Source organism: Chelonia mydas, chromosome 2, assembly GCF_015237465.2.
Source record: "Chelonia mydas isolate rCheMyd1 chromosome 2, rCheMyd1.pri.v2, whole genome shotgun sequence".
NCBI lineage: Eukaryota > Metazoa > Chordata > Testudines > Cheloniidae > Chelonia > Chelonia mydas.
The window spans coordinates 114,586,668-114,610,814 of record NC_057850.1 but is presented as its reverse complement, the minus strand read 5'-3'; the positions used below and the strand labels follow the sequence as shown (position 1 = coordinate 114,610,814).

Genomic DNA, 24,147 nt, shown 5'->3' with positions numbered 1-24,147 from the left:
GGACATCCGGAAGAGAATCAATAAATCCAGGAACACCTTCAGGAGCTTAAATACAGACTGGAAATCATCAAAATACAACACCAAAACCAAAACTCAAGATTTATCAGAGCTGCGTACTTTCAACACTACTTTATAGTGCAGAATGCTGGGGAATGAGAAAGTCTGACATGTCCAAACTGTCTTCATTCCATACAACCTGCCTCAGAAAAATCCCCAGTATCTTTTGGCCCGGAACAATCTCAAACCGAGTTCTATTGACACAGTGCAGCCAAGAGGATATGAACACCATCATTGCCAGGAGGCGTTGGAGATGGATTGGTCATGTGCTTTGGATGGAAAATGATTCCATCACCAGAGTAGCAATAAGATGGACACCTGAAGGCAAGCGAAAACAGGGCTGCCCGAAAACAACATGGCGAAGAGCTGTGGAAGCTGAGCTGAAAAACCTGGGGCACAGCTGGGGAACCATTGAAAAACTTGCCAGAAACAGACAGGAGTGGAGGACCTTCGTCGCTGCCCTAAATGCCAGAGGCGTAATGGGAACATGATGATGATGATGAGTACAGATACATCCCAATCTAGTACAAGATAAAATGGTCTGAGAAAATAATGAATAGGGATGTTTTATCCAAGATATCAGGAACAAGGGGAGGTAACAAACACATAAGGTGTTGTGTAAATTGTGTATTGCAGTTGTTTGGCTCAGCCTATAAATGTCAAGGTACTTCACCTTAATCCTTTGCCCAGCCTAGGGGGCAGCGGAAAGTCCCACCACTGACTGAGCTGAGCCCATTGTAATGAGCATACATGTGTTTGTGTAACTGTAGACATTGACCCAGGGAGCTAGTACTGTGCTTTGTTGATGATAAAGCTGGCCAAATGCCCTCGCCACCGAACCGTAACATTGAGGTCTTCTGAACTAACATGCTGCACTATCGACTAATAGCTTGACCTAATCCATAAATTTGTGAATTAATTTTAAGGTTTAATTTCTTATTATTTGCAGACTTTGGTTCACAGCCCCTGGTTCAGGCCTCAGACCTTGCACCAAGCACAGTACTCCAGACTTTCTCTACTCTACTGAGAACCAATAGAAAACAGCCTAGACTGGTGGGATAGGATAAAACAAACTAACCTGGGGTGTAGCATATGCTGCAGAGGTTTGCATGTAATTTAAGGGGAATTAAAAATGTTTGGGGGAAATACAGGTCAAAGGTGTTCCAGGGACCAAAGCATAAGCAAAAGTGTTCATCTCCTGCAGTGTAAGCATTGGTAGGAATATGGAAACATTCTTTCAGTATTCTAAGACATTTTGATGATCACCTGACGTACTACTTAAGTGAAATTTCTGAGTTAAAGATAACACAATAGTGTCTGAGTTGAGCTTCCACTGCTGGAATCAAATTAAATGTATCAAAGATACAGTTAGACATCTGGGTATTGATTCTGGGCTAATCAAAAGCAGATATATTTTCTGGCATTTGGCTGGTACTGCTTAGTCAATAAAATGCAGGAGGCCAAATTCAGTCCTGGTGTCAGCAGGTTCAACTCTGACTTCAGTAGAATTACAGGTGCTTGACCTGGGTCTGAATTAGGCCCAGGATATTGTAGTCAACTGTTGTGATTTTTTTTTAAAAAGGTGTTTAATTTAGAAAGCATCATGTTAACCATGCTGTTGTTATGCATTACGACCTGAACTGGCCAGGTGCTAAGAATCTCTTGAGAGGTTTTGGGGCTTCCTCAGCTCTCTTCGAAGTCAACAGGAGTTGGGAGTGTTGATTGCTGAGCACCTTTCAGGAGGTGTTTTATCACTTGACAGCACTGGGTCGTAAAACAGCAACCACCTGACGGTGCTTAGTGCAGCTAGCATTCAGAGAATAAAGTGAATTACTTTACTTACCTACGTGTTAGAGAGAGACTTTTGCAACAATCTGTGCTAGGCTCTAACCTTCTGCAGGAGGCCAGCCTAGATTATCACAATGGTAACTTTTGGCCTTACACCATTGCACTTCCATAGATTGTAACTGAGATCGGGACTGGGCTGAGTGTCCCCGTCACAAAGCTCTTACCACTGCGAGTGTCTAATATAAAGCCATGCTTTCCTCACTGTGAATTCTATGTAGAACAGGTCCCCGTAAGCCTGAAATGGAGTCAGTGTAGAATCTTCCCATTCTAATGCCTAGGAGTATATCAATGCAGATGCTCAGCAGACGTGGTGGGCCAGATGGCCAGATTCTTCTCTCATTTACACCAGTGTACAGCTGGAGAAACAAACTGGATTTTGTCAAAGGTACAGTTAGCGACATCCACATTTGAATTTGGGGCTGCATACCCCCAATTTACACTTGTGTAAATGACAGCAGATTTTTATCCCTACATGTGTAGTATCTGAGCCCTCTGTGGATGTAACAACACATGCATGCATTTATAAGCTGTGGAACTTGTATCACTAGAGCTCACCGCCTCTCTCTTTATGGTCTATCAAATCCCTGTAATATATAAGGTATTAGTGACGTGACAACATTTTATTTAATGGGCCGTGTGAGTCAATCTTGTGGCCAAAGACTCTTTAGCTCCATCCATGGATGGGTACTGCTGCCACCACCAAGTGAGCTAGACAAAGATTCAGGAAAAGGACCACTTGGAGTTCCTGTTTCCCCAAAATATCCCCCCAAGCCCATCTAGTGGCAAGAGAACTGAGAAACACTCTACATGCCACCAGGGGGACCAAGATGAACAAAGACCCCATCAGGGTCATAGGTACTAAAGTAGGAAGCAGTGATGCTTAATACTTTCCAGCACATTTGAATCTGAAACTGTGCTTCTTGGGGTGTAGGAGCCTGATCCTGTGGGGTGCTGAGCATCTTCAGTTTATACTGAATTGAAGTAAATAGGAGTCCAGGGTGCAGTACTTTGCAGGATCAGCATGGCAGAGATCAGTGCATTTGGGTTCATGGCAACTAAGGGAGCCAACAGTCACAAGCAAAGGGAGATGATAAACTAGCTCTCTGTGAACTATGTGGCATATACAGAACACATGATCATGTTGTGTGCTACAAAGGTTTTACTGGCACATGCTTGGGATGACCTGGTGTCTGTGATAGACCCAGGCCAGTTGGATACAGCAGAGTAGCCTTATTGGGATTCAGGAATTGGGTGGGCAAAGCCCGCCCACTGCTAAAGGATCCGCCCACCCCCAGCCTAAGGGGGGGGTCCACAGGACCTGGAAAACCAATTAATTCCGGGGGACAACTAATGAACAACAGGGACAGGAGTGCGATCAAAGGGTTAAACGAAGGGAACCTGATGGGGACACCGAGCAGAGAACCCCAGACAGTGCCCACTGCTCCTCGAAGGCATCAAGGGAGTCAGTGGACGCCGCCCAGAGGAACTCTGCCCGGAGGCGTGAACGGACGGAGGATCGGAAATAGGCCCCGCAGTCACAGGAGACTCCATCGGCCAACCTCCTCACCCTGGTTTTATAGATGGCCACTTTAGCCAGGGCCAGGAGGAGGTTGACCAGGAGGTCCCGTGACTTTGTGGGGCCACGGATAGGGAGTGCATAGATAAGGAGGTGAGGGGAAGAGTGCAACCGAAGGTACAGCAGAGTAGCCTTATTGGGATCCAGGAAGTGGGCGGGCAAAGCTCGCCCACTGCTAAAGGATCCCCCCCCCAGCCTAAGGGGGAGATCCACAGGACCTGGGAAACCAAATAATTACGGGGGACAACTAATGAACAACAGGGACGGGAGTGCGGTCAAAGGGTCAAACGAAGGGAACCAGACGGGGACACCGAGCAGAGAACCCCGGACAGCGCCCACCACTCCTCAAAGGAGTCAAGGGAGTCAGTGGATGCCGCCCAGAGGAACTCTGCCCGGAGGCGTGAATGGACAGAGGATCGGAAATAGGCCCCACAGTCGCAGGAGACTCCATCGGCCAACCTCCTCACCCTGGTTTTATAGATGGCCACTTTAGCCAGGGCCAGGAAGAGGTTGACCAGGAGGTCCCGCGACTTTGTGGGGCCACAGATAGGGAGTGCATAGATAAGGAGGTGAGGGGAAGAGTGCAACCGAAGGTACAGCAGAGTAGCCTTATTGGGATCCAGGAAGTGGGCGGGCAAAGCTCGCCCACTGCTAAAGGATCCCCCCCCCCCCAGCCTAAGGGGGAGATCCACAGGACCTGGGAAACCAAATAATTACGGGGGACAACTAATGAACAACAGGGACGGGAGTGCGGTCAAAGGGTCAAACGAAGGGAACCAGACGGGGACACCGAGCAGAGAACCCCGGACAGCGCCCACCACTCCTCAAAGGAGTCAAGGGAGTCAGTGGATGCCGCCCAGAGGAACTCTGCCCGGAGGCGTGAATGGACAGAGGATCGGAAATAGGCCCCACAGTCGCAGGAGACTCCATCGGCCAACCTCCTCACCCTGGTTTTATAGATGGCCACTTTAGCCAGGGCCAGGAAGAGGTTGACCAGGAGGTCCCGCGACTTTGTGGGGCCACAGATAGGGAGTGCATAGATAAGGAGGTGAGGGGAAGAGTGCAACCGAAGGTACAGCAGAGTAGCAGAAGTCAGATATACCGGCCACTGGATTTTTTTTTTTTTGAAGCAGAAAAGAATTTTATTTGTGTAACATTTACAAAGAATCACCAAAGAAAATAAAGCAAAACTATGCAACAAAACAAGAGCAACAGAAGGTATAACACAGCAGCCTTCAGGAGGGGGAAGTGTTCAGGCTAGCCTGGGCCCAGAGCGGGGGGGCTTCCTCGACACTCGTGGTCTTCCACCCTCCTGAGTTACCTGGTGGCCTAGAGCGGGGGGGCTTCCTCGACACTCGTGGTCTTCCACCCCTCGAGTTACCTAGTGCCACGCCCAGTGTCACCGATTATTCCTCTCCTGAGAGTGCCCAGCAAGATGGGCACGGCTGCGGGGTGGGCGGTTTGGGGGTGGGGGGGTAGACATCCACGTGTTATAGGACCCCTCCTAGGTGACAATGATGATGGTATCCACAGCGGCAACGGCTGGGGCTGGGGCCTCTCGCTCTTCCCGTCAATCAAAGGGTCAGACGGAGGGAACCGGACGGGGTCACCGAGCAGAGAACCTCGGACAGCGCCCACCGCTCCTCGAAGGTGTCAAGGGAGTCGGTGGACGCCGCCCAGAGGAACTCCGCCCGGATACATGAATGTACTGAGGATCGGAAAACGGCCCTACAATCGCAGGACGCTTCATTAGCCAACCTCCCCTCTCTGGTTTTATAAATGGCTGTTTTAGCTAGGGCCAAGAGGAGGTTGACCAGGAGGTCCCGCGACTTTGTGGGGCCACGGATAGGGAGTGCATAGATAAGGAGGTGAGGGGAAGAGTGCATCTGAAGGTACAGCAGAGTAGCAGAAGTCAGATATACCGGCCACTGGATTAACAGTTTTCTGTTCCCTGACTGACCAGAGCAGGCTCCAGGCTAATGAGAAAACTTGACTCCAATTAACCTGCAAAGAGTCAGGTGAGGCCATTAAGCTAATGTGACCACCTGACTCTAATTAAGGCCCCTCTGATAATATAAAAGGGCTCACTCCAGCCTGGCAGAGAGGAGCCAGGAAAGAGGAAGTGTGGCTGAAGGGTTGGTTAATGAAGACACCCTCAAGTCATTGGTAAGGGAGTCCTAAGGTAAGGAAGAAGCAGGAGAGCTGTGGGGAAGTGGCCCAGGGAAATGTAGCAACTCTGGCAGTAAAAGGTTGGCTGCCAACAGCTGCTACCATTAGGGTCCCTGGGCTGGAACCCAGAGTAGAGAGCGGGCCTGGGTTTCCCCCCAGCCCACCATTACAGAAACACCTCCTGGGAGGGGAAAACAGGCCCCTCTCAGGACAGGAGGCTAAACTGTTTTGGCATGAGGCTGTAGGAGCAACAGAGACTGTGGGAATTCTCTCACCAACCTCCATTGCTGGCTTATGATGAAAAGGGCTCAGTACACTGTATCCCTGGCCCTAGAGAGAGAGAAGGGCTACATGGAGGGTTGCAGTAAGCCTCTGAAGCTAGTTGGAAGTGTGGGACCCATGGGGAGCAGCTTGGAGCTCTGCCACATGTCATTAAATATAAAGGGAAGGGTAACCACCTTCCTGTTTTCAATGCTATAAAATCCCTCCTGGCCAGAGGCAAAACCCTTTCACCTGTAAAGGATTAAGAAGCTAAGGTAATCTTGCTGGCACCTGACCCAAAATGACCAATGAGGGGACAAGATACTTCCAAATCTTGAGGGGGGTGGGGAACAAAGGGTTTGGTCTGTCTGTGATGCTGTTGCTGGGAACAGATCAGAAATGCAAGCCTTCCAATTCCTGTTAAGTTAGTAAGTCATCTAGCTAGAAAATGTGGTAGATTTTCTTTTGTTTAATTGCTGGTAAAATAAGCTGTGCTGGAGGGAATGTATATTCCTGTTTTTGTGTCTTTTTGTAACTTAAGGTTTTGCCTAGAGGGATTCTCTGTTTTGAATCTGATTACCCTGTAAGGTATTTACCATCCTGATTTTACAGAGGTGATTCTTTTACCTTTTCTTTAATTAAAATTCTTCTTTTAAGAACCTGATTGATTTTATATTGTTCTTAAGATCCAAGGGTTTGGGTCTGTGTTCACCTGTACCAACTGGTGAGGATTATTATCAAGCCTTCCCCAGGAAAGGGGGTGTAGGGCTTGGGGGAATATTTTGGGGGAAGACGTCTCCAAGTGGGCTCTTTCCCTGTTCTTTGTTTAAAATGCGTGGTGGTGGCAGCATACAGCTCAAGAACGAGGCAAAGTTTGTACTTTGGGGAAGTTTTTAACCTAAGCTGGTAAGAATAAGCTGAAGGGGTCTTTCATGCGGGTCCCCACATCTGTACCCTAGAGTTCAGAATGGGGAAGGAACCTTGACACCTGGGTAGCTCACTCAAGGCTTTGCCACTCATGAATAATGTGGACTACCCCAAACTCACGTGGGGAAAATCATTATACCACGCCATCCTCTATTCTGCTGTATAAATATATATTTGCATGAAGTGCTATATTAAAAGAACATTCTTGAAGTTGCAATGTCAAGCCCTGAAAGTCAGAAAATGCCAGGCTTATGGTTGCCTGTGCAGCTTTAATTCAGCCCCCTTTTGTTTATGCATTATGATACACCAGATGATCATGTCATTAAAGATTGTTTTTTCCACATGACTCGGACCTCATTCAGTGCACAGAGTGGATAGTACTCATTTAATGAACACTCTTCAAAATTATATGTTCTCTTTATTGTTCAATGTGTGGTCCCAGGCCTTATTTTTTGGACATATTCAAACTCTGCTCTGAAGGCAGAATTTTTAATTTCTTCTCTGGCGCTCATCACTAAACTCTCTGAGTGATTGACAAATATTAATGAATTTATCTTTGAAACTCTCCGCTCCAGGAGATGAAGGGAGTATTCTTCTCTCCATTGTACAGACAGGGACCTGAGGCACAGAGAGAATAAGGTCAAAAGTGTCCACTAATTTTGAGTGTCCATTTTGAGACCCCTAAAGCCTGATTTTTTTTTTTCCAGAGCATTTAGCACCTGTGTAGCACTTTGTGTTCAAAGCACAGCTCCAACACTGACTTCAGTCGCTGAGCACTCACAGCTGCACGTCTGCAAATCTGACTCAAGGGTTTCAAATCCCACGTTCAGAAAACTGGGAAAAGACACTGAAAAGTCTGTTTGAAGTGACTTGCCCAGTGTCACACAGGAGCTCTCTGGCAGAGGCAGGGATAGAGTCCAGTTCTTCAGGGGAGCATTCAACTGCAAGACCATCCTTTTCCCCCCTCCTGCAACCCCCTACCTCATTCACTGCTGCCCACCTTTCAATTTCTGCAACAAATGAACCTGGGGCCCTAGAGACAACATTCTCCTTCACTACACAACCCTGATTCATCCTCGGAGCAGGTCCATCCTGTGGAGAAAAATTGCATGTGATCATGTAATTAAAGATTGTCTTTAACCCCGTTGGAGTCCCTGTCCAAGTTTCTGACCCTCCCGCTTCCCACCAGCGTCCATAACCAGCCAGTCCCAGGTCTCGCCCCCAATCCTTTGCTCTGAATCCTTTCCCAGCCAGTCCCAATTTCCTTTCTCCTGGCTCCTCATTCGATCTGTCTCTCTCCCCCCACCCTGACCTCCAATTGTCCTATCCCCTTTTTCCATCCATACTGACTCCCAACCCCAATCTCCCTTCTTGGGCTCCTCATCCTGTCAGTGTCTTCTCCTGACCCCCAGCTCCTTATCCCAGTCTTTGCCAGTCCCATTTCTTCCTCCCCATCAGCTCTGTCTCCTCTTCCAACTCAACTCCTTTCTCCCCACCTACTGGTTCTCAATTCCAGTCTTCTTGCCCAGTCAGTCTCCCCTCTCCACCTGGCTTCCAATTCCAGATTCCCTCTCCCCTCCCCAGCCACAGTACCAATCTCCTGCTCCCACCCCAAGGCTTTGTCCCAATCTACTGCCTGTCCCGTCCGTCCCCCCCCCCCGTTTGGATGGAATCTTCAGGGAGTTTAGCTGCTAAAAATCTATGAAGTCTCTACTGAGTATGTGCAAACTGCAATTTTTTGAAGACTTACAACTTGGACAAACTTAAGTAGATTTTTATGTGGACAGCAAAAGGCACATCCTTTACACAAAGGCCATTGCCCAGCCAAATTTCAAGTCCCTGCTGCACTACAGCTCCTGAAAGAAAAGGTTGACAGAATTTTTTTAATATAGGCAAAACCAACCTATTTTTCCCTAGCTTCATCCTTGGAAGTGGCTAAACCATTTTGACGGAAATTTTTCCAAAATAATTCCGCATGAGGCAGACCCTGGCATGCAAAATTTCAGCCCAAATGGTTAAAGTTTGACAAAGTTATAAACCATTGCCTGACTTTTCCCATTAGAAGACGTTTTCAATCTTAATAATAGGTGATGCCATCAGGATAATAAATGGTACAGAATACATGATGTGATCTTTGCTCGTGTGTGTACACACCCTTTGGGATAGGCAGTATGGTATGTGAACAATCATCTTGCAAATATCCACCGTAGCAGAGAATAAGAGATGTGAACTGCAAAATGGCTTTGAAGGTTTTTCTGTGATGTAGCAGTTGGCTCGTAATGAAAACCCCACAAATACTACTTTTCAATGATCATTTAGGACCCAGTTCTTGCAACCTTGATCACATCTGGCAGCATCTTAGTCAACGAGTAAGTCCATTGAATCACTCATGCAGTAATATGCTACTCAGCGTGAGCCGTGGTGGTAGAATTGAGCTCTTAAGGGTTATTGGCAAAACAGATCACAACAACATGAATACAATCCAATAGCGCTGTTCTGCAATACGTTTAAAATCTCATTTAAAATCAAGGACAGCAGCTAGAGAAAGACCTACAAAACAAATGGCAAGGAAAAGCTTTTGGATAATTAGCTGCTGTAAAAGTTTCATAGCAAATACATTCTTTTGGAGCTGGCTTTGAGGCCACCTGTATAGCAAAATCCATTGATCTGGGTGCTGCTGTGCTTATGTGTCTTGTTAACCACTGAAATCTTTTGGCTGCTGAAGCAGGGTTAGTTATCTTTCCTCGGAGCTTTCACTCAGAGGTTTAATACCCCTGCCTCCCTCTCTGGCATTATAGGGAAAACAGCCCAGGTTCATGCCACTCAGACATGCCGGTGAGCTCACCAGCATCTAATGGTGTCCGAAAAGAGGCTTGCAGTTGATCTGTTTGAAAGGCTGGGGAAGCAAATGGATTGTCAATGGATTACATGGGCTCCTTCTATCCAGCATTCCTTCCAGATCATTCGTGGCATCCTCAATTCAGCTGCAAGGGGGAGAAAAACACTCCAGGTAAACTGAAATAAAACTAAACAGCACTGGGGTGGTTTCTTTGAGAACTCAGAACCAGGTTTTTGGGGGGCAGACTAATTCATCTGCAAAAAGTCCTCACTCCACTTTGATGGTCCAAAAGATGCACCTTCTGAAGTGGGTGAAACAGGATTCCTTTAGTTCTTTCAAACAGAAGATTATGCTGCTTGGAAGTCTGATCAGTGAATTTCCAAAGGGCAGATCATTACAGATCCTTTGGGCTCCAAAGAACCTGAAGGTCTGGAATAGCCCTTCTCAGCAGAGGGGTGGGCTAAGTGGGAGGATAAAACTAAATCTGCCAGATCCTTCCACATGGGGACCTTGTGCCACCGCAGTCGCTCCGGAGCCCTACGGTCTCCTTAATGCTCCCTAGACATTTGATGCTATGAGGGCTTCTGTAGCCAGCAGTTGCCAATGGGACCCATTAAAGAGGCAGCATGGCACTGGACTGGGACTCCTGAGACCTGGGCTTGATTCCTGGCTGGCTGGGTGACCGTGGGCAAGTTACTTCACCTCTCTGTACCTCAGTTTCCCCATTTGTAAGGAGGGAGGGATAGCTCAGTAGTTTGAGCATTGGCCTGCTAAATCCAGGGTTGTGAGTTCAATCCTTGAGGGGGCCATTTAGGGATTGGTCCTGCTTTGAGCAGGGGGTTGGACTAGATGACTTCCTGAGGTCCCTTCCAACCCTGAGATTCTATGATGGTGCCCACCTTTTGTGAAGCAGTTTGAGGTCTATTGGTGAAATGTGCTATATAAAAGCTAGGTGGTATTACTATCAAAGCATGTTTACATGGTGTGGCAAGGCGCAGCATGGGGTGTGCTTTCTGAAGTGCACTAATGTGCTGTGCATTAATTGGTCCATGTAGACTCTGCTGCATGCACTAAAAGTTCTCTAGTGCATTTTAATGTAATGCTGGAAACTAGGCCTGGATGAACCCATTGCTGGGCCCTATGCAAACATACATCTGGGCCCCTCTACTGGCCAGCTAAACTAGAGGCTCCCACAGTATGGATGTATTTATATTAACTCTGTCCTGGCCAGCAGAGTTGCATTAGTGATCTATTAACCGAATAGATCTTCAACTGTATGGACGTTAACTCTCTCCTAGCCAGGTCAGTCAGTGACTGGCACCTGCTGCACTCCTCACCATTCCTCTTCTAGCTGGCTCTCCCATCCAGGCACTCACTGCAGCTCCCTGTACTTGTAGCCAGTCCTGCAGGCAGAGCAGAAGGGCCACAGAGGCTAGTCAGGCCCCGGTGGGGACTCCTGGTGGAGGACCCAAGCAGTGCTGGCTGGCCCTCTGTCAGGATGGAGGGCTGACCAGGCCAAATTTGAGTAACTGGCATTGCAACCCAGCACATGGCATTGCGGCACTGCTCAGGTCAGGCTGCCCCAAGGATTTGGGCCATAGCACTTGCCTAGTCTGTGTAAGCATTAATTCAGCTCTACTGGAAGGAGCTCTAGGTAATGTGCGTTAGGGAACTTTTAGTGCATGCCAGCTGGTCTGCATGGACCAATTAATGCTCAACATTTTAGTGCACTTTAGAAATCACACCCCCATAGATCGCATTGCCACACCACATACACAAGCTATAGTGAGCTGGAGAGGCCTCTCGCTGAGCTGGAGTAGGAGGAGCCACACTCTGACCCCCCCCCGGTGGGTGGAGCCAGGCCTGCCTGGCCCCTCCTGCCAAAGCTAAGGGGTGGGACAGGGAGTATAAAAGGTGGAACCTCTAACCCAGTTGAGTCTGGGCCAGGGAAGGAAACAGATGTCTCCAGGCCACTATGGATCCTTGGAGCTGAATCTGCACTGTGCCACGCCTTGCCCCTGGAGGAAACTGAGCCAGGTGAAGAGCTGGCAGGACTGCCCCTTGCTGTATACCCTGAAGAGATGGGGGACAACCTTGAGCTGCAGGTACATTATGGTGGGAAAGTAGGAAGGAGCCTGGGGACGTTCGACTATAGTTAGGTTGTGGCCTGAATCCAGGTCGGTGTGTTGCAGTAGGCTTCCAGCTGACCCAGTGGTGGAACCCTCCGCCACTGTTAGGGTCCTGGGCTGGGCTGTGGTGGAGTAGGGTGGGCCTAGGCCTCGTACCCCTTACTGCCAACTCTGCCCTCGGGTGGCAGCCTCCCCACCTTAGGCCGAGAGTCCTGTGTGTGTCGTCGTCCAGAGCCAGGATGTCAGACTGTCTGTTTGCTGTACCCTGCCTGAGGGCCTGAGCTTAGGGTGACCAGACAGCAAGTGTGAAAAATCAGGACGGTGGTGGGGGGTAATAGGAGCCTATATAAGAAAAAGGTCAGGCAGGCATGATTGAGCCCTAAGATGGGTTTCTAGTGGATGGAGAAAATGGAAGTCAGCAGGTGGCTTTTGATAGAACACTCAAAAGAAAAAAACCTGCAAAGTAACTGCCTTGTCTGGCGCTGCTTTTGCACCCTCCCACCCATCGCCCAGTTCTCTTTGTTTCTGGCGAGGAGTGGTGCACTGTATTGTATTGTTTCATGTTCAGTGGCAAAATATTGCAGTGATCTATGTCGTGTTCCAGTACTGTGCACTCCATTCCAAAGCTATTGAACAGAGCGAATGGTCTGCGTTAATGAGCTGCAGAAAATGCAAGCGAAGTTATTGGAACGCTAAATGTTGAATTGTTGACCTGCAGGAACAACATTGGGAACTTTGCTTTGAAGGAAAGAGAGAATGTTAGAAACTAGTGATGAGTAAATAACGCTCAGCTTCTTGGGGGGTGGCAGTAGAATATCTACTTCGTCATGGAAAAGTGTGTGCCTCTTTGCCATCTCTCTCTCTCTCTCATGCTATGCTACATCTGATCTTTGGTTTTCATTAACTCAGCGGGACCCATAGTGCTGCCACTTTTCCAAAATTATGCCATTTTTTTTTTCTGCCTTCCCCTCTCTTCTATAATCCTGGGGGCTGTGGGGAGAGCAAGTCACTTTTGCTTTTCTCCAACCCTGGGGCCGGGTGGATGGCTGCTCCGGTCTCCAGTGTAATTTAAGGCTACCCTGAATTATAACCAGCTGCCACAGCTCCAAAGGGCCATTCTGCAGCTAGAGATTGCCAGAGAACTTCAGCCCTCCAGCCATGCTCCCTTACCCCCTGGCAACACCCTGACATTCTGTCGATGATGGGGCCAGAAAGGTGGCAGTGCACAGCCTAGGCCGGGTGGGGGGCAGCACAGAGCAGGTGGGATAAACCCCAGCATGCTGGCCTGGAGCATCTCCTCTGCAGTTACGGGAACTGGGATACAATCGCAAAAACTACCGATTGCCAGGCTCATTAGCAGAAGACAATCAACTGGGTTCAGGAAGATCCCCCTCCCTTCCCTTAGAAGGCATGTCTGCACAGCAGCTAAGTGTGATCCCCAGCTTGGGTAAATAAACTCCAGTTTAGCTGAAAGTGCATGGTTTACAACCGTACCCTTCTGGTAAGTAATAAACCTTAAAAGAAAAACATAAAGGTTTTGTAATTTATTTTTTTAACTTATTTGTATGATCCTCAGTGCGAAAATGCCTTTATTATATGCTTTTCCATTTGACAAACCGGTTTTCCCTATGGTTGTAATGGAAATATTATTTACATAGTGTTTTGTTATGACACTTTCAAATTATATATCACCTCAGAATACCAAGGCATTTTTTCCTTGTGCTCTTGCAACATCTGATGTCAGAACAGCTTTGGGATTAGGGTTTATTAGTTAAAAGCTCTTCCAGAGCTTGCAGCTGGAGCACAAGGTATTGTTCTTATGGGGCACAAATTGTAGCCATTGCTTAATGGCAGATTTTTAAAAGAACGAGCTCCTGTGTCGTGCACAATTCCCCACTCTAAACATCAATGTCATGACGTAACTTCAAATGTTTCGATTATGGGAGGACTTGTCCACATCACATTATAACAGTTTCAGAGTTGGCTCAAATTATTTGCTTTAAAATGGCAAAGAAACCCACCAAACTTGTTAAAACTAGGGAGGAAATTTTCAGTCACAAATGAGACTTCGGCCTGGATGACACGCAGGTTTCTACTGCTCTGACTAGTTCAGATAGGGGTGTGTGATTTCATTTATTTAACTGAAGCAATGATACCTGTGCAACTAAAGCTGGGTGGAGGGTGGAAATTCAGTTTTGTGAAAGATTTGGCTTTGTTCCAAATAGGCATGAAACCCAAACATTTCAAAGGAAAGTTAATCTCCCCACCCTAACGAAAATCTGTTTCAGGTCATTTGAAATGTTGCATCTTGATTTTTGCCTTTTTAAAATTTTGTTTTATAATAAAATATCAAATGAAGAAAAAAAATTATTTTAAAAATGGTTTCAAAATGGGTCATTTTGATGTTGCTGGAACTTTGCTTTCTGGTTTTCTTCTGAAATGAAATGCCAGAGCAATTGCTCTGAGTTCCTGAAGCATGTCAAGTTCAATGGACCTGCAGATTCCAACCGAATATGGGTCTGTTAAAAATTCTCCAACCTGCTCTAGGTCCCACCCCTAGTTCGGATACATGTATAGCTTATTCCCCTTCCCAGATGGGGGCTGCCTATTGCTTTAACTGTACCAGCATAGTACAACTTTAGTGTGTCAACAAGAACTTATGCACCCAACTCCTATCGATTTTTAATGGGAATTGGGCCCCTGTCTCTTGAGCCTTTGAAAATCTCCATCTCTAGAGTTAGAGCTAAGAATACAAAAAGGAACCACAGCTTGTCAGGGTTACTATTCAGTCCATAAAACAGCTGATTCTTCAGCTATCTAAATATTTGCCCATAATTATTTGAATATTCTACCCCCTGTGCCTGTACAGCTGGATTTAATGAATGGACTAAAGAAACCTTAGGTCATCACTAGTTATTACTATAGTAAAATGTTCTTAAACAACATCAAATAGGCAAATTTAGGCACTTCTGAAAATGTTGCCCTAAATCTCATTTTCAAAGTCCCATGAGACTTAAACTAAGATTTTCAAATATGCCTCCATGACTTAGGAGCCTTGATCCTAATTTCAAAAGTTACTAAGGAACCTAAGTCTTTTTGAAAATCAAATCACTCTGCAAACTAGGACTTAAGCGAAATTTTTCAACAGTGCCTTTCTCTTTTCAAAGACAGTAAATAAATCTTAAACCAATAGCTGGTGACTGTATAAAAGGTGCACATATATTGTACCTGGTATTAACGCGTTCATACTTGGAGGGGCTTTCCTAAAGCATAATATAAAAATCATCTGAACCTTGTTCCTGAATACATTTTTCTACTCATGTAAGTCAGACTCATGGCTAAATTGAACTTCACATGAACATGGATCCACAGCCCAGAGCAGGCTCTCCCTATGCTGTAAGGCTGGTCACTTACCAAAGCTGTACTCTGACTTTACAGCTGTTAAAATGATCATGTTTATGTTGAAGGCCCTAAATTGCAATTTTGGAGTAAAGGTGCCATCACTGTGTTTGGGGGAAGTGAAGCACTCACTGCTATTGGTCTTACAGGGATGCTAAAAGCTGCTGCTTTTTCCTCTATACCATCTGCAGACTCTGCCCTCTCCTCACCATCACCACTGCAAGCTCAGACACGCTCTGCTGATTCCCTGCTTCAACAATTGTAACCTCCTCCCCTCTGGCAGCTCGCTCTCTCCTTAGGTCTGTCCAAAACACTGCTGTTAAACTGATTTTTCTTTCCCTCATCCTGGCTGTTTTTTTCCTACCTCCTAACATTCAGCACTGGTTCCCCTTCTTCTGTATTCAGTTCAAGTTTCTCACTTAACACATTCAGCAACTCTCCACCATGTCTACAGCCTGGACCCCATTTTTCTGGCAGCCTGTATTGCTTCATATACTCAGCCCAAGCTTTCCCTCACTGCTTCGTTTGTTTCATTCATCCATTTCCAGCTCTGTGGTGTCATTCAGGCCTTCTCTTACACTTGGAATACACCCCCAATCAACATTCACACTCTGCCCTCGCTCTCCTCATTCAAACCTTGCTGAACCCCTAAAGTGTGCAGGCAACTGAAAAGTCTATTTGTCAATTGTATTTTACTCCTGTGAGCTCACTGGGGTTGGGGTTTTGTTTTGTCGATGTGTGTAATTTTGCTAGAGATTGTCCTGAGCCATGAAGTTTGGATCCATATGGTTTTAGTTCAACCCATTGGCAAGAAGGCCTCAGCTGGCAAGTTCAAATTTTGCTCTAGATTTCCCCAAAGTTCAGAGGTGTTGGAGCTGGGGTTTGGGTTGGGCCCATTTCCTGTGTTAGTGTAATTTGGGGGATGGCAGGGTGTGTATAGAATATATTCTCCATATAGCATCGTATGTGTAAATTAGGCCAAATCCTGACCCTTACTCACGTCAAACCCATTAAAATCTATGGCCCAAGTTCTGGAGTCCTTATTCAATTTTTATTCAGTGGGTCCTTATGGTTAGCTGGCAACTCTTTCTGTAGAGAATGGGGAGGCAATGGGAGCTAAGAGTTCTTGTAGTCTTGGGTCTGCCTTTGACGCAAGTCAAAGCACTGAACATCTTCGCTTCACTTTATCGCTCTGTAAATTGGGAATAATACTTGCCGGCCTTCCAGGGATATTGTGTAGCTTAATGTTTGTACAGTGCTAAGTGTATATTTAGCTAAAAGGTGCCTATTTTAGAAGCTGGGATGTTTGAGCTTTCATTCAAAGAATATTGGCCATTTAAAGGGTTTCTGACACCAGGGAGGTCCAGGGAGTCTTTCTGCTGTCACCGTGATCTGTCCTGCAAATGTTAACTTCCTTGCTGGATAAATACATTAGGTACTCAGTTGATAAACCAGGGAGCAAAGCAGTGGCTATAATAGTCACAATGGCCCTGGGAAAACATTTTAAGTAAGGAAAGGGCTTTTTCCTTGGTGTCAGAGAGGAGTTTCTTATTAATGTGTTTCTTAAGCAGCCTTCTGCTTTCCCAGTTATGTGTATTTTTTCAACCCCTTAACAGATGCTGCAAGTAGTGTACTATATTGCTGGATTGTAGGAGATATGATAGTTCAAGATACAAAACATAGGCTCTGAGCTCTATTGCATAATCAGACTGGCTTTATTTTAAGGTTTTTATTATGTTCTAATTAAAAATGCACAGAAGCAAGCAGATTTATACTCAGTAGCAAAATGTGGATATTTTGTATTAGATACTGTAGAATTGAACAAGGAACATATGATCACTAAACATAATTTGCTGTAACGCATTTTCAGCATGCTGTTAACTGCTAAACACAGAGGGCTCCTTGAGAGCCTTTGGACAGGTAAGGACAAATTTTCAAATGAGGTAATGTAAGTTGAGCTGGCAAAACCCTGTGTGAACACGGCTGCATTAAAGCCCAGGTGCTAACAGGTACTCTTTAGGTATACGCCTACCCATTCCCCATGTGAACATGCCCACTTAGGCAGGCAATGGGTACTTATCTTTCTGTCCCATACTCAGCACTGTAGTATGAGATATACATAAAAATTTTGTAAGTGCAACTTGTGTCTCTGTTTGAAAATTTGTCCCATATACTCTAACAAAAAAGCAAGCCATCTCTCCCCTAGATAGCTGCCTGTCCTTGAGAGAATTTCTGCGCTTACTTGTCCTAAAGAAATTACTTTTACCTGGGTAGAGGTTCTGTGAGTGTGGGGAGGGGAGAGATCATGGGGAAAGAAGAGGAGCATGGGACTGGAGAGGTTAAGGCAAAGCATCTTTCTCTCGTTGATCAGATAACATGTCACCTATAAACTGCACAGTAAAGCTATATTATTTAATAGATGTGAGGTTTGTACCCGCTTCCTCTCATCTCCCTTTAAAATGATGAAGTATCCCACACATGCAGTTTGTTAGCATGGGCTGTGTTCTTTTCCATACAGTAAATCTCTACAGCTTGGCAAGCAAAGGTTTTTACTGCAGATGCAGAATAATTTGAGACCCATCCCTCTCCCTCCCCCCCCCCCACTTGTTTTATAATGAATAAAATGCTGTAAAGTATTTCAGTAGGCATTCATAATACACACAGGGAAACAAGGTATGTTTTGGGGTTGGGGAGGAAATGTGTATTTAGGAGTAAAATTCAAATCCCCTAGAAAAAAATCTTAATATGGCTCAGTGTCAGTGGCAGCACTGTCTCTCCTAAGTCACATCAACATCACTGAGAGCCACAGCATTACACAGAACACGCCAGGAAGTACTTCCCTTTCAGCTGAGTAGCAGTGGTGCAAGAAGAACGGTGAGAATGGAATCCATAGAAATGTCAGTAACAGCTATGGGTAGGATCAGTCTTAGAAATGAGAAGCCTGGGGTCCCATTCTTCCTTATGCAGGAATAAGTTGTAAAGGAGAGAAGACACTGAAATCGGGCTTTAGAGTTTCCGTCTCTCAGGGGATGTGGCTGTACCCTCCCCCAGGAAGAAGCTATGATTCCATCCTCTACCCTGGGACTACCCAGAGATCTGTGCCAATCTTCATTGGGAGCTCTCCCAAAACTAAGGGGCATCTGCCATGCTCAGCCCCACTGGCTCCTATTAGCTAATGAAGAATGCTGCTCCTGCAAAAACCAAGATACCAGGAGCTCACTTGATCACAGCTGCCTCTTGAACCATCCTGAAAGGTTCCACAGCGCAGAGAGGACTTATTCATTTGCACTTGCTTCCTTTGTGGGTTTGGGAGGAGTAGAATCCAGGGACTCCCAGCCTGCTGCCTGTCCACACCTTTCTATCCCTATTTGCCCACTTTCCAGGTCTGTGGAGCCTGAACTCCATAAAGGGGCATGGAACACCTTCTGTCAGCACCAGCTGTCTTCTACACACATGGAATGAAGGAATAATAAGGCCCCTACTAAGTGTAGTAAGGAGACAAGGTAGATGTGGCAAGACAGAAGCCTTTAAACACAGGTGAAAGATTTTGACTAATGAACTGGGAGCTTGGTGCACTGATCCCGGGGCAGAGATGGTGGCCTAGGGACAAATGAGAGGGACAGTGCACTAGCAGCAGACAGAGTGGGGTAAAGACACAGCAAGAGGGCATAGCAGAGTGCTAACTGGCAGCAGCTTTGAGGTACCAAACCCTGATAAATCCTTTCAACAAAATGAGCTGCTCTGTGAATTTGAAAACTTTACCACCACAAGATAAAGCAACCCCTTAGGTTACATAAATCATCTTTTACCATATGAGTTCATAAGTTTTTGTTAGTGAATATCAAGCTCTAATTAAAACTAAAGTTCAGAGTGTTTTGGAGAATGGAACCTTCTCCCTCCCAGTACCAACACAAAGGGGTGTACATTCATGTGAATTAGAAGAGTAATATGGCCTGAAGTTGCTTTAACTAGTATTATCTTAATTTGGAACACTCATAACCAAATAAATGCATTCCCAACCCTCCCTGCTGTTTTCTGTTACTTTGCTTCATTGACATATACATGTATTTGGATCTCTAGGACAATGAGAGCTGAAAATATTTCTTAACTGTTTTTCCCCTATAAACACACAAAAATGAGAGACTGAAGAAGTGACGTCTGGCTCACAGGAGTGGTTTCCTTTCAACCTCTAGGTCTAGCTCGCCATAGACATGTCGTAGGGCATCACAATTCAGGCTTGCAATTAGCTTTCGAATGCCAGCTTGTCTTGGAAAACTTTTTTCTTCCCAGGTCAAAGTAGAATTCTTCGGAATTTCCCTGCAGTTATAAAGCAAAAATATCAACATTTTGACAGATTGGCAGGGTGAGATTTCTCACCCTGATACAGAATCTGAAGTCTAATCTACGTTTGTTTTCATACTGCTCCCATCTCCTGGCCATTGCCAAATTGTTCTTACAATACATTTTCTAGGCTTTTTTTCCAATCCAATTTTAAAATTTCCCACGCCTCCTTTGGGAGTCTATTTCTCAGTCAAATAGATCTGACTAGGGGGAAGTTTATCCAGCTATTCAATTTACATTTGCCCCTCTTTTAAATTCATAGCTTCTGTCAATCCCATAGGGTACTGGTGGCCCTTATCTTCAATGCATCAAATGCTCTGCTGGTGTAAATGGGCAAAACTGCATTGAAGTCAAGGTGGCTACACTGACCTGCAACGGCAGAGAATTTGACCCATTAGTCAGTGTTTCCAAGAAATCGTGCTCAAAATCCTGAGCTTTAGTATAAACTTAGTCTTTCAGCTCAGTTTTAAGTTTTGGGTGAAACCTGCCCTCACTGAAATCAATGGATGTCTTACCATTGACTTCAGTGGGGCCAGGATTTCACCTAGTCTCTTAGGTGGCTCAAGGAATGTGTATTAATTTTAGCATCCTAATCTGCACTATGCTGCCATAAAATAGCATTCAGCAGATTGTGTCTAGTTGTTCAGTTCTTCCCCTTTTCCCCTGAGGACCTGAGAAGATTTAGCTGTAGTTTCCAGTGCGTACACTGAAAGCAAATTCATGTATGTAGAGCAGAGGTGGGGCAAACTACAGCCCGCAGGCCCATCCTGCCTGGCCCCTGAGCTCCCGGCTGGGGAGGTTAGCCCCCGGCCCCTCCCCTGCTGTCCCTGCTCCCCTGCAGCCTCACCTCGCTGCACCGCCAGCGCTCTGGCCTGCTGCAGGGAGCAGGGGGGTTGGATGGGTTGGAGGTTCAGGGGGGGCAGTCAGGGGATGGGGGTGTGGATAGGGGTCATGGCAGTCAGGGGACAGGGAGTGGGCAGGGTTGGGGTCCCCAGGGACAGTTGGGGGGGGGGGGAGGTCCTGGAGGTGGTCAGGGGTCAAGGAGCAGGGGGCTTGGATGGGTCTGGAGTTCTGAGGGGGGGGCAGATGGGGGCAGGGGCCAGGCTGTTTGGGGAGGGGCAGCCTTCCCTACCTGGCCCTCCATACAGTTGCGCAACCCCAATGTGACCCTCAGACCAAAAAGTTTGCCCACCCTAATGTACATCAAACCATTCTTTATTCAGAAATATCCAGCAGGAGGAGTGGTGATGGGGAATTGAAACACTCTGCCAGCTCACACTGCAGTAATCGGAGCATCTTGTCATTGTCCACTTTTAAAGATCACTTCCTTGTGTCCATGAAAACAAGCTGAAATGTTATGAGTCCTGCTGTTAGCAGTTGCAATGTTCCATTATGTATGGCTCCTGATTGCTTATAGTATCAACAAACTGCACTTTGTACTGTTGATTTTCAATTTTATGCTAAGGTTTAAGTCCCACAGACAGCCACATGTATTGAGTTTGTGTTTTTTAGGCCGTTTCACAGCCTTCTCCCTGTCCAGTGTACAGATGTTGATAATTGGTATTGACTGACTGTGTTTAGGGGAATGCAGCCAGCTTAATGGAACCAGTGGAGGATGTGAGCTAGGTTTTTATAAAAACAAAGACTGTTTTCTTTAGCAGTAAGGAAGAGGATTATGAACTGCACACTTCTGGATTGTGAGGTTGTAGTGATGTGCGGCCTGATTCTCTCTTCTGTGTAACCATCTGAACAGAGTGAGTGCAAGGTGGCTTACTACCATGAGTGTAAGTAAAAGCAGAAGACAGATTTGGTAACATTTTACGCTGCAGAGATGTAACTGACTACACTAGGTTCAAGGCAGGGGAAAGTCAAGGTTGTGATGGGGATTTCTTGAGTAAGTCCCAGGCTCAGCACAAAAATACTTTGGAGCAGCTTTAATGCCTGCACCCTGCAAAAAACCAAAGCACGCTGTTTTGAAGAGAATATATGCAAACTGCTCTTAGCAAATTCCTTTTTTTATTTTGTTTTTGGTTCCTTATGAGGTATGTGCAACCTGTCCTCCTATAACTGACTCTTCACCAAATACAAACTTACAATGGCAGAACAGTGAATTACATGACTTAGATGATGGTGCTAGTTAAAATGCCATTAGTTCTGTGTGTGCGTGAGAGAGAGACATCTCCAATATGGGAAGCAATTAAGGCATTACATGATCCTTTAGGTAGAACAACTGTTCGTTATACATTTTCAGACATGGGCCAGATCCTCGGCTCATGTAAATTGTCATAAGATTAAAGTTTCAAGAATCTATGTTTCATTGACTCTCAATGGGACTTTGGCTTCTGAGTCAATTGGGTTCTTTTGAAAGTATTACCCATAGCTCTACTGACTTTGTTAGAGTTACACCAGCTGCGGCTCTGGCCTTGTGTGCTGACATTATAAACTTTTCTTCTTATGCAATGCTTGTTGTAGGTACGATCCTAGTACAAATCTACTATCCTATGCACTAAACCATCCTTCCTCACCTCCATCACCTTTAATTCAAGCTCAGAGCTTTGGAAAAGGATAAAGCACAAAGCACCTTGAAGGAGGATCTGAATATGGGCTGGTCCTAAATCATTTTAATAATGCAGTTAATTGTGTGGCCAGTTGTTGCCTTTGTACATCTCAAAGCTAATACCCCCAACTACAGAGGCTGCAACTGTCAAAGGCGTTTGCATAAATCGTGCTCCTTTCCCTACTCAGGCCCGTGGCTAAGCATCAATATATAGCCCTCTGTGACATGCCTAGGTCAAGGAGCAGAGGCAGGAAAAACAGCCTGGTCTCCTGACTCCCAGCCCAGTGCTCTAGCCACTGGACCACATTGCCTGTTGTCTCAAACCGTACATACGTCAGTACTGTAAAAATACGAGAGCATTTATAGCCATTTCTAAATTCTTATCCTCCTCAATACCTCCCTCCCCAAACAATAACTAATTACAAGAGACCAAAGGGACCACCGCCAATCTGAGATGGTCCAGTGATGGATAGAGATGCAAAAAAAAAACAAAAACCCAGAAAACCAACTGACTTTTTTTTTCCAAATGAAGTCAAACTGCCCTAATTATATTTGCCTGCGAGTGAACTTAGTGATGAATGATTCTAAATAATGTGCTGAGCTGTCAACACACTGCAGCCATTTATCAGCTTGAATACATAGAGACAAACGGGATTATTATTTAAATAAACTACAACTACCCATGGTCTGTCCCCTGTGTGCGTAACCTGCAGCCTTTATCCATCCAAGGAAAGTTAAAATGAAATCTCCAAATGACACAGCTAATCATTCCCCATTTTTAAATAAGTCCTTCGACATTATCTTAAAGAGGGAGGGGGGGAAGCTGTGACTTGAAGAAAGCAAAGTATCCACTTGATTGATCATGTTTCCTGGTAACTCCCTTTCTTTGGATGCACCTGACAACTCTCACTTCCCTGAAGGTGAGAACAGCCAGCCATAGCTTTTAGAATAAGAAGGGCTGCAAAACAATGATTCCCTAATAATTAAGGCCAGTTTCAAAACTGGGATAGCCCTGTGGAAGATCCTGAGCCAAATTCAGTCATGCCTTAAACTGTAGTGCATGTTACACATTGTCCAGTGCCCTTTAACACCTATTTTCTACCCAACTCAAATCCAGGATCTGATGCCAATCATTTTTACATCAGTCCAAGTGTGATCAGAATCAGATCGCCGATGTGCGAATAGGCTATCATTTATGCCACTGCTGAATTAGGCCAATTTTTCAAAGGAAGCAGGGCCTCAATCCAGCTTCTAAATTTCAGTACCTAATACTGCGTGCCAACAGCAGAACTTGTGCATGCAAATAAGACTTGCATCCAAAAATCTTTTATGCACACACAGTTCTACTGTTTTCACACACACACCACATCACACTCAAATGTAATGTGAGTTCTGGAAAATGTAGCCCTTATGTCTGGGAGCAGCTGTGCCAGTGATGAGATTCTCTATAAATGAAACAAAACATTGGCCAACAACATAAGACTTTCCTGTTTCTCAGACTTGAGGTCATCCTGCACCAGGCCCCTGCATTTCAGGATAGACCTATTTAGGGATGCTGTAGGATCACAGTTACTTACTCCTATGTTCAACACAGTGATCCCCTCCATGCTCTGCATAGAGACAGATTTTTTTTTAAAAGGTATTTAGATGCACATAGGTGCATACAGGGATTTTCAAAAGCAGCTATCTGAATCTTTTAAAATCTTGCTCTGAATCAATGGGAGGGGGAAATCCCTTTTTGGAACACCCTCCCTAAAAAGCAGGTCTTATTTATGGTTTTACCACACACCTTGTAGTGGGCAATATATGGTTGAGTAGTTGAGGCAGAGATTAGATATGACACAAAGATGACAAATAAAAGAATAATAGAGTTGGCAGTTACCCACACTGCCAACTTCTCCAAAGCCATTTCCCAACTACCAAAACTCTCTAGTAACCTGCACAGTGACAGACTGACCTCTTCCATCTGTTACTCCCCCTCCATCACAGATCCTTAGAATAAGAAGCATATGCTTGAATTACAGTACATAGATCCACAGGGATA

At 45.7% G+C, this 24,147-nt stretch overlaps 1 protein-coding gene and 1 long non-coding RNA gene across 4 annotated transcripts in view; both read right to left on the bottom strand.

Moving 5' to 3' along the window:
* Window positions 1–6,825: 6,825 nt before the first annotated feature.
* LOC122464552 lies at window positions 6,826–10,294 on the bottom strand. Of its 2 annotated transcripts, none has more exons than XR_006288703.1 (3): window positions 8,589–10,294; window positions 7,839–7,930; window positions 6,826–7,456 (listed from the first exon to the last, which is right to left on the bottom strand). It is a non-coding gene; the product is annotated as an uncharacterized LOC122464552 (long non-coding RNA). The 2 variants fall into 2 exon arrangements; XR_006288704.1 differs by having other exon boundaries at window positions 6,826–7,930; window positions 8,589–8,694; window positions 9,684–10,294.
* A 6,603-nt stretch (window positions 10,295–16,897) lies between these two features.
* F13A1 (coagulation factor XIII A chain) overlaps window positions 16,898–24,147 on the bottom strand; it is a 164,533-nt gene continuing 157,283 nt past the window's right edge. For both annotated transcript variants that reach the window (XM_043540160.1, XM_037893193.2), the window contains exon 15: window positions 16,898–19,522. In XM_043540160.1, the coding sequence (XP_043396095.1) occupies window positions 19,369–19,522 (154 nt within the window). In that variant the 3' untranslated portion in view covers window positions 16,898–19,368. The remainder of the gene's footprint in view (window positions 19,523–24,147) is intronic.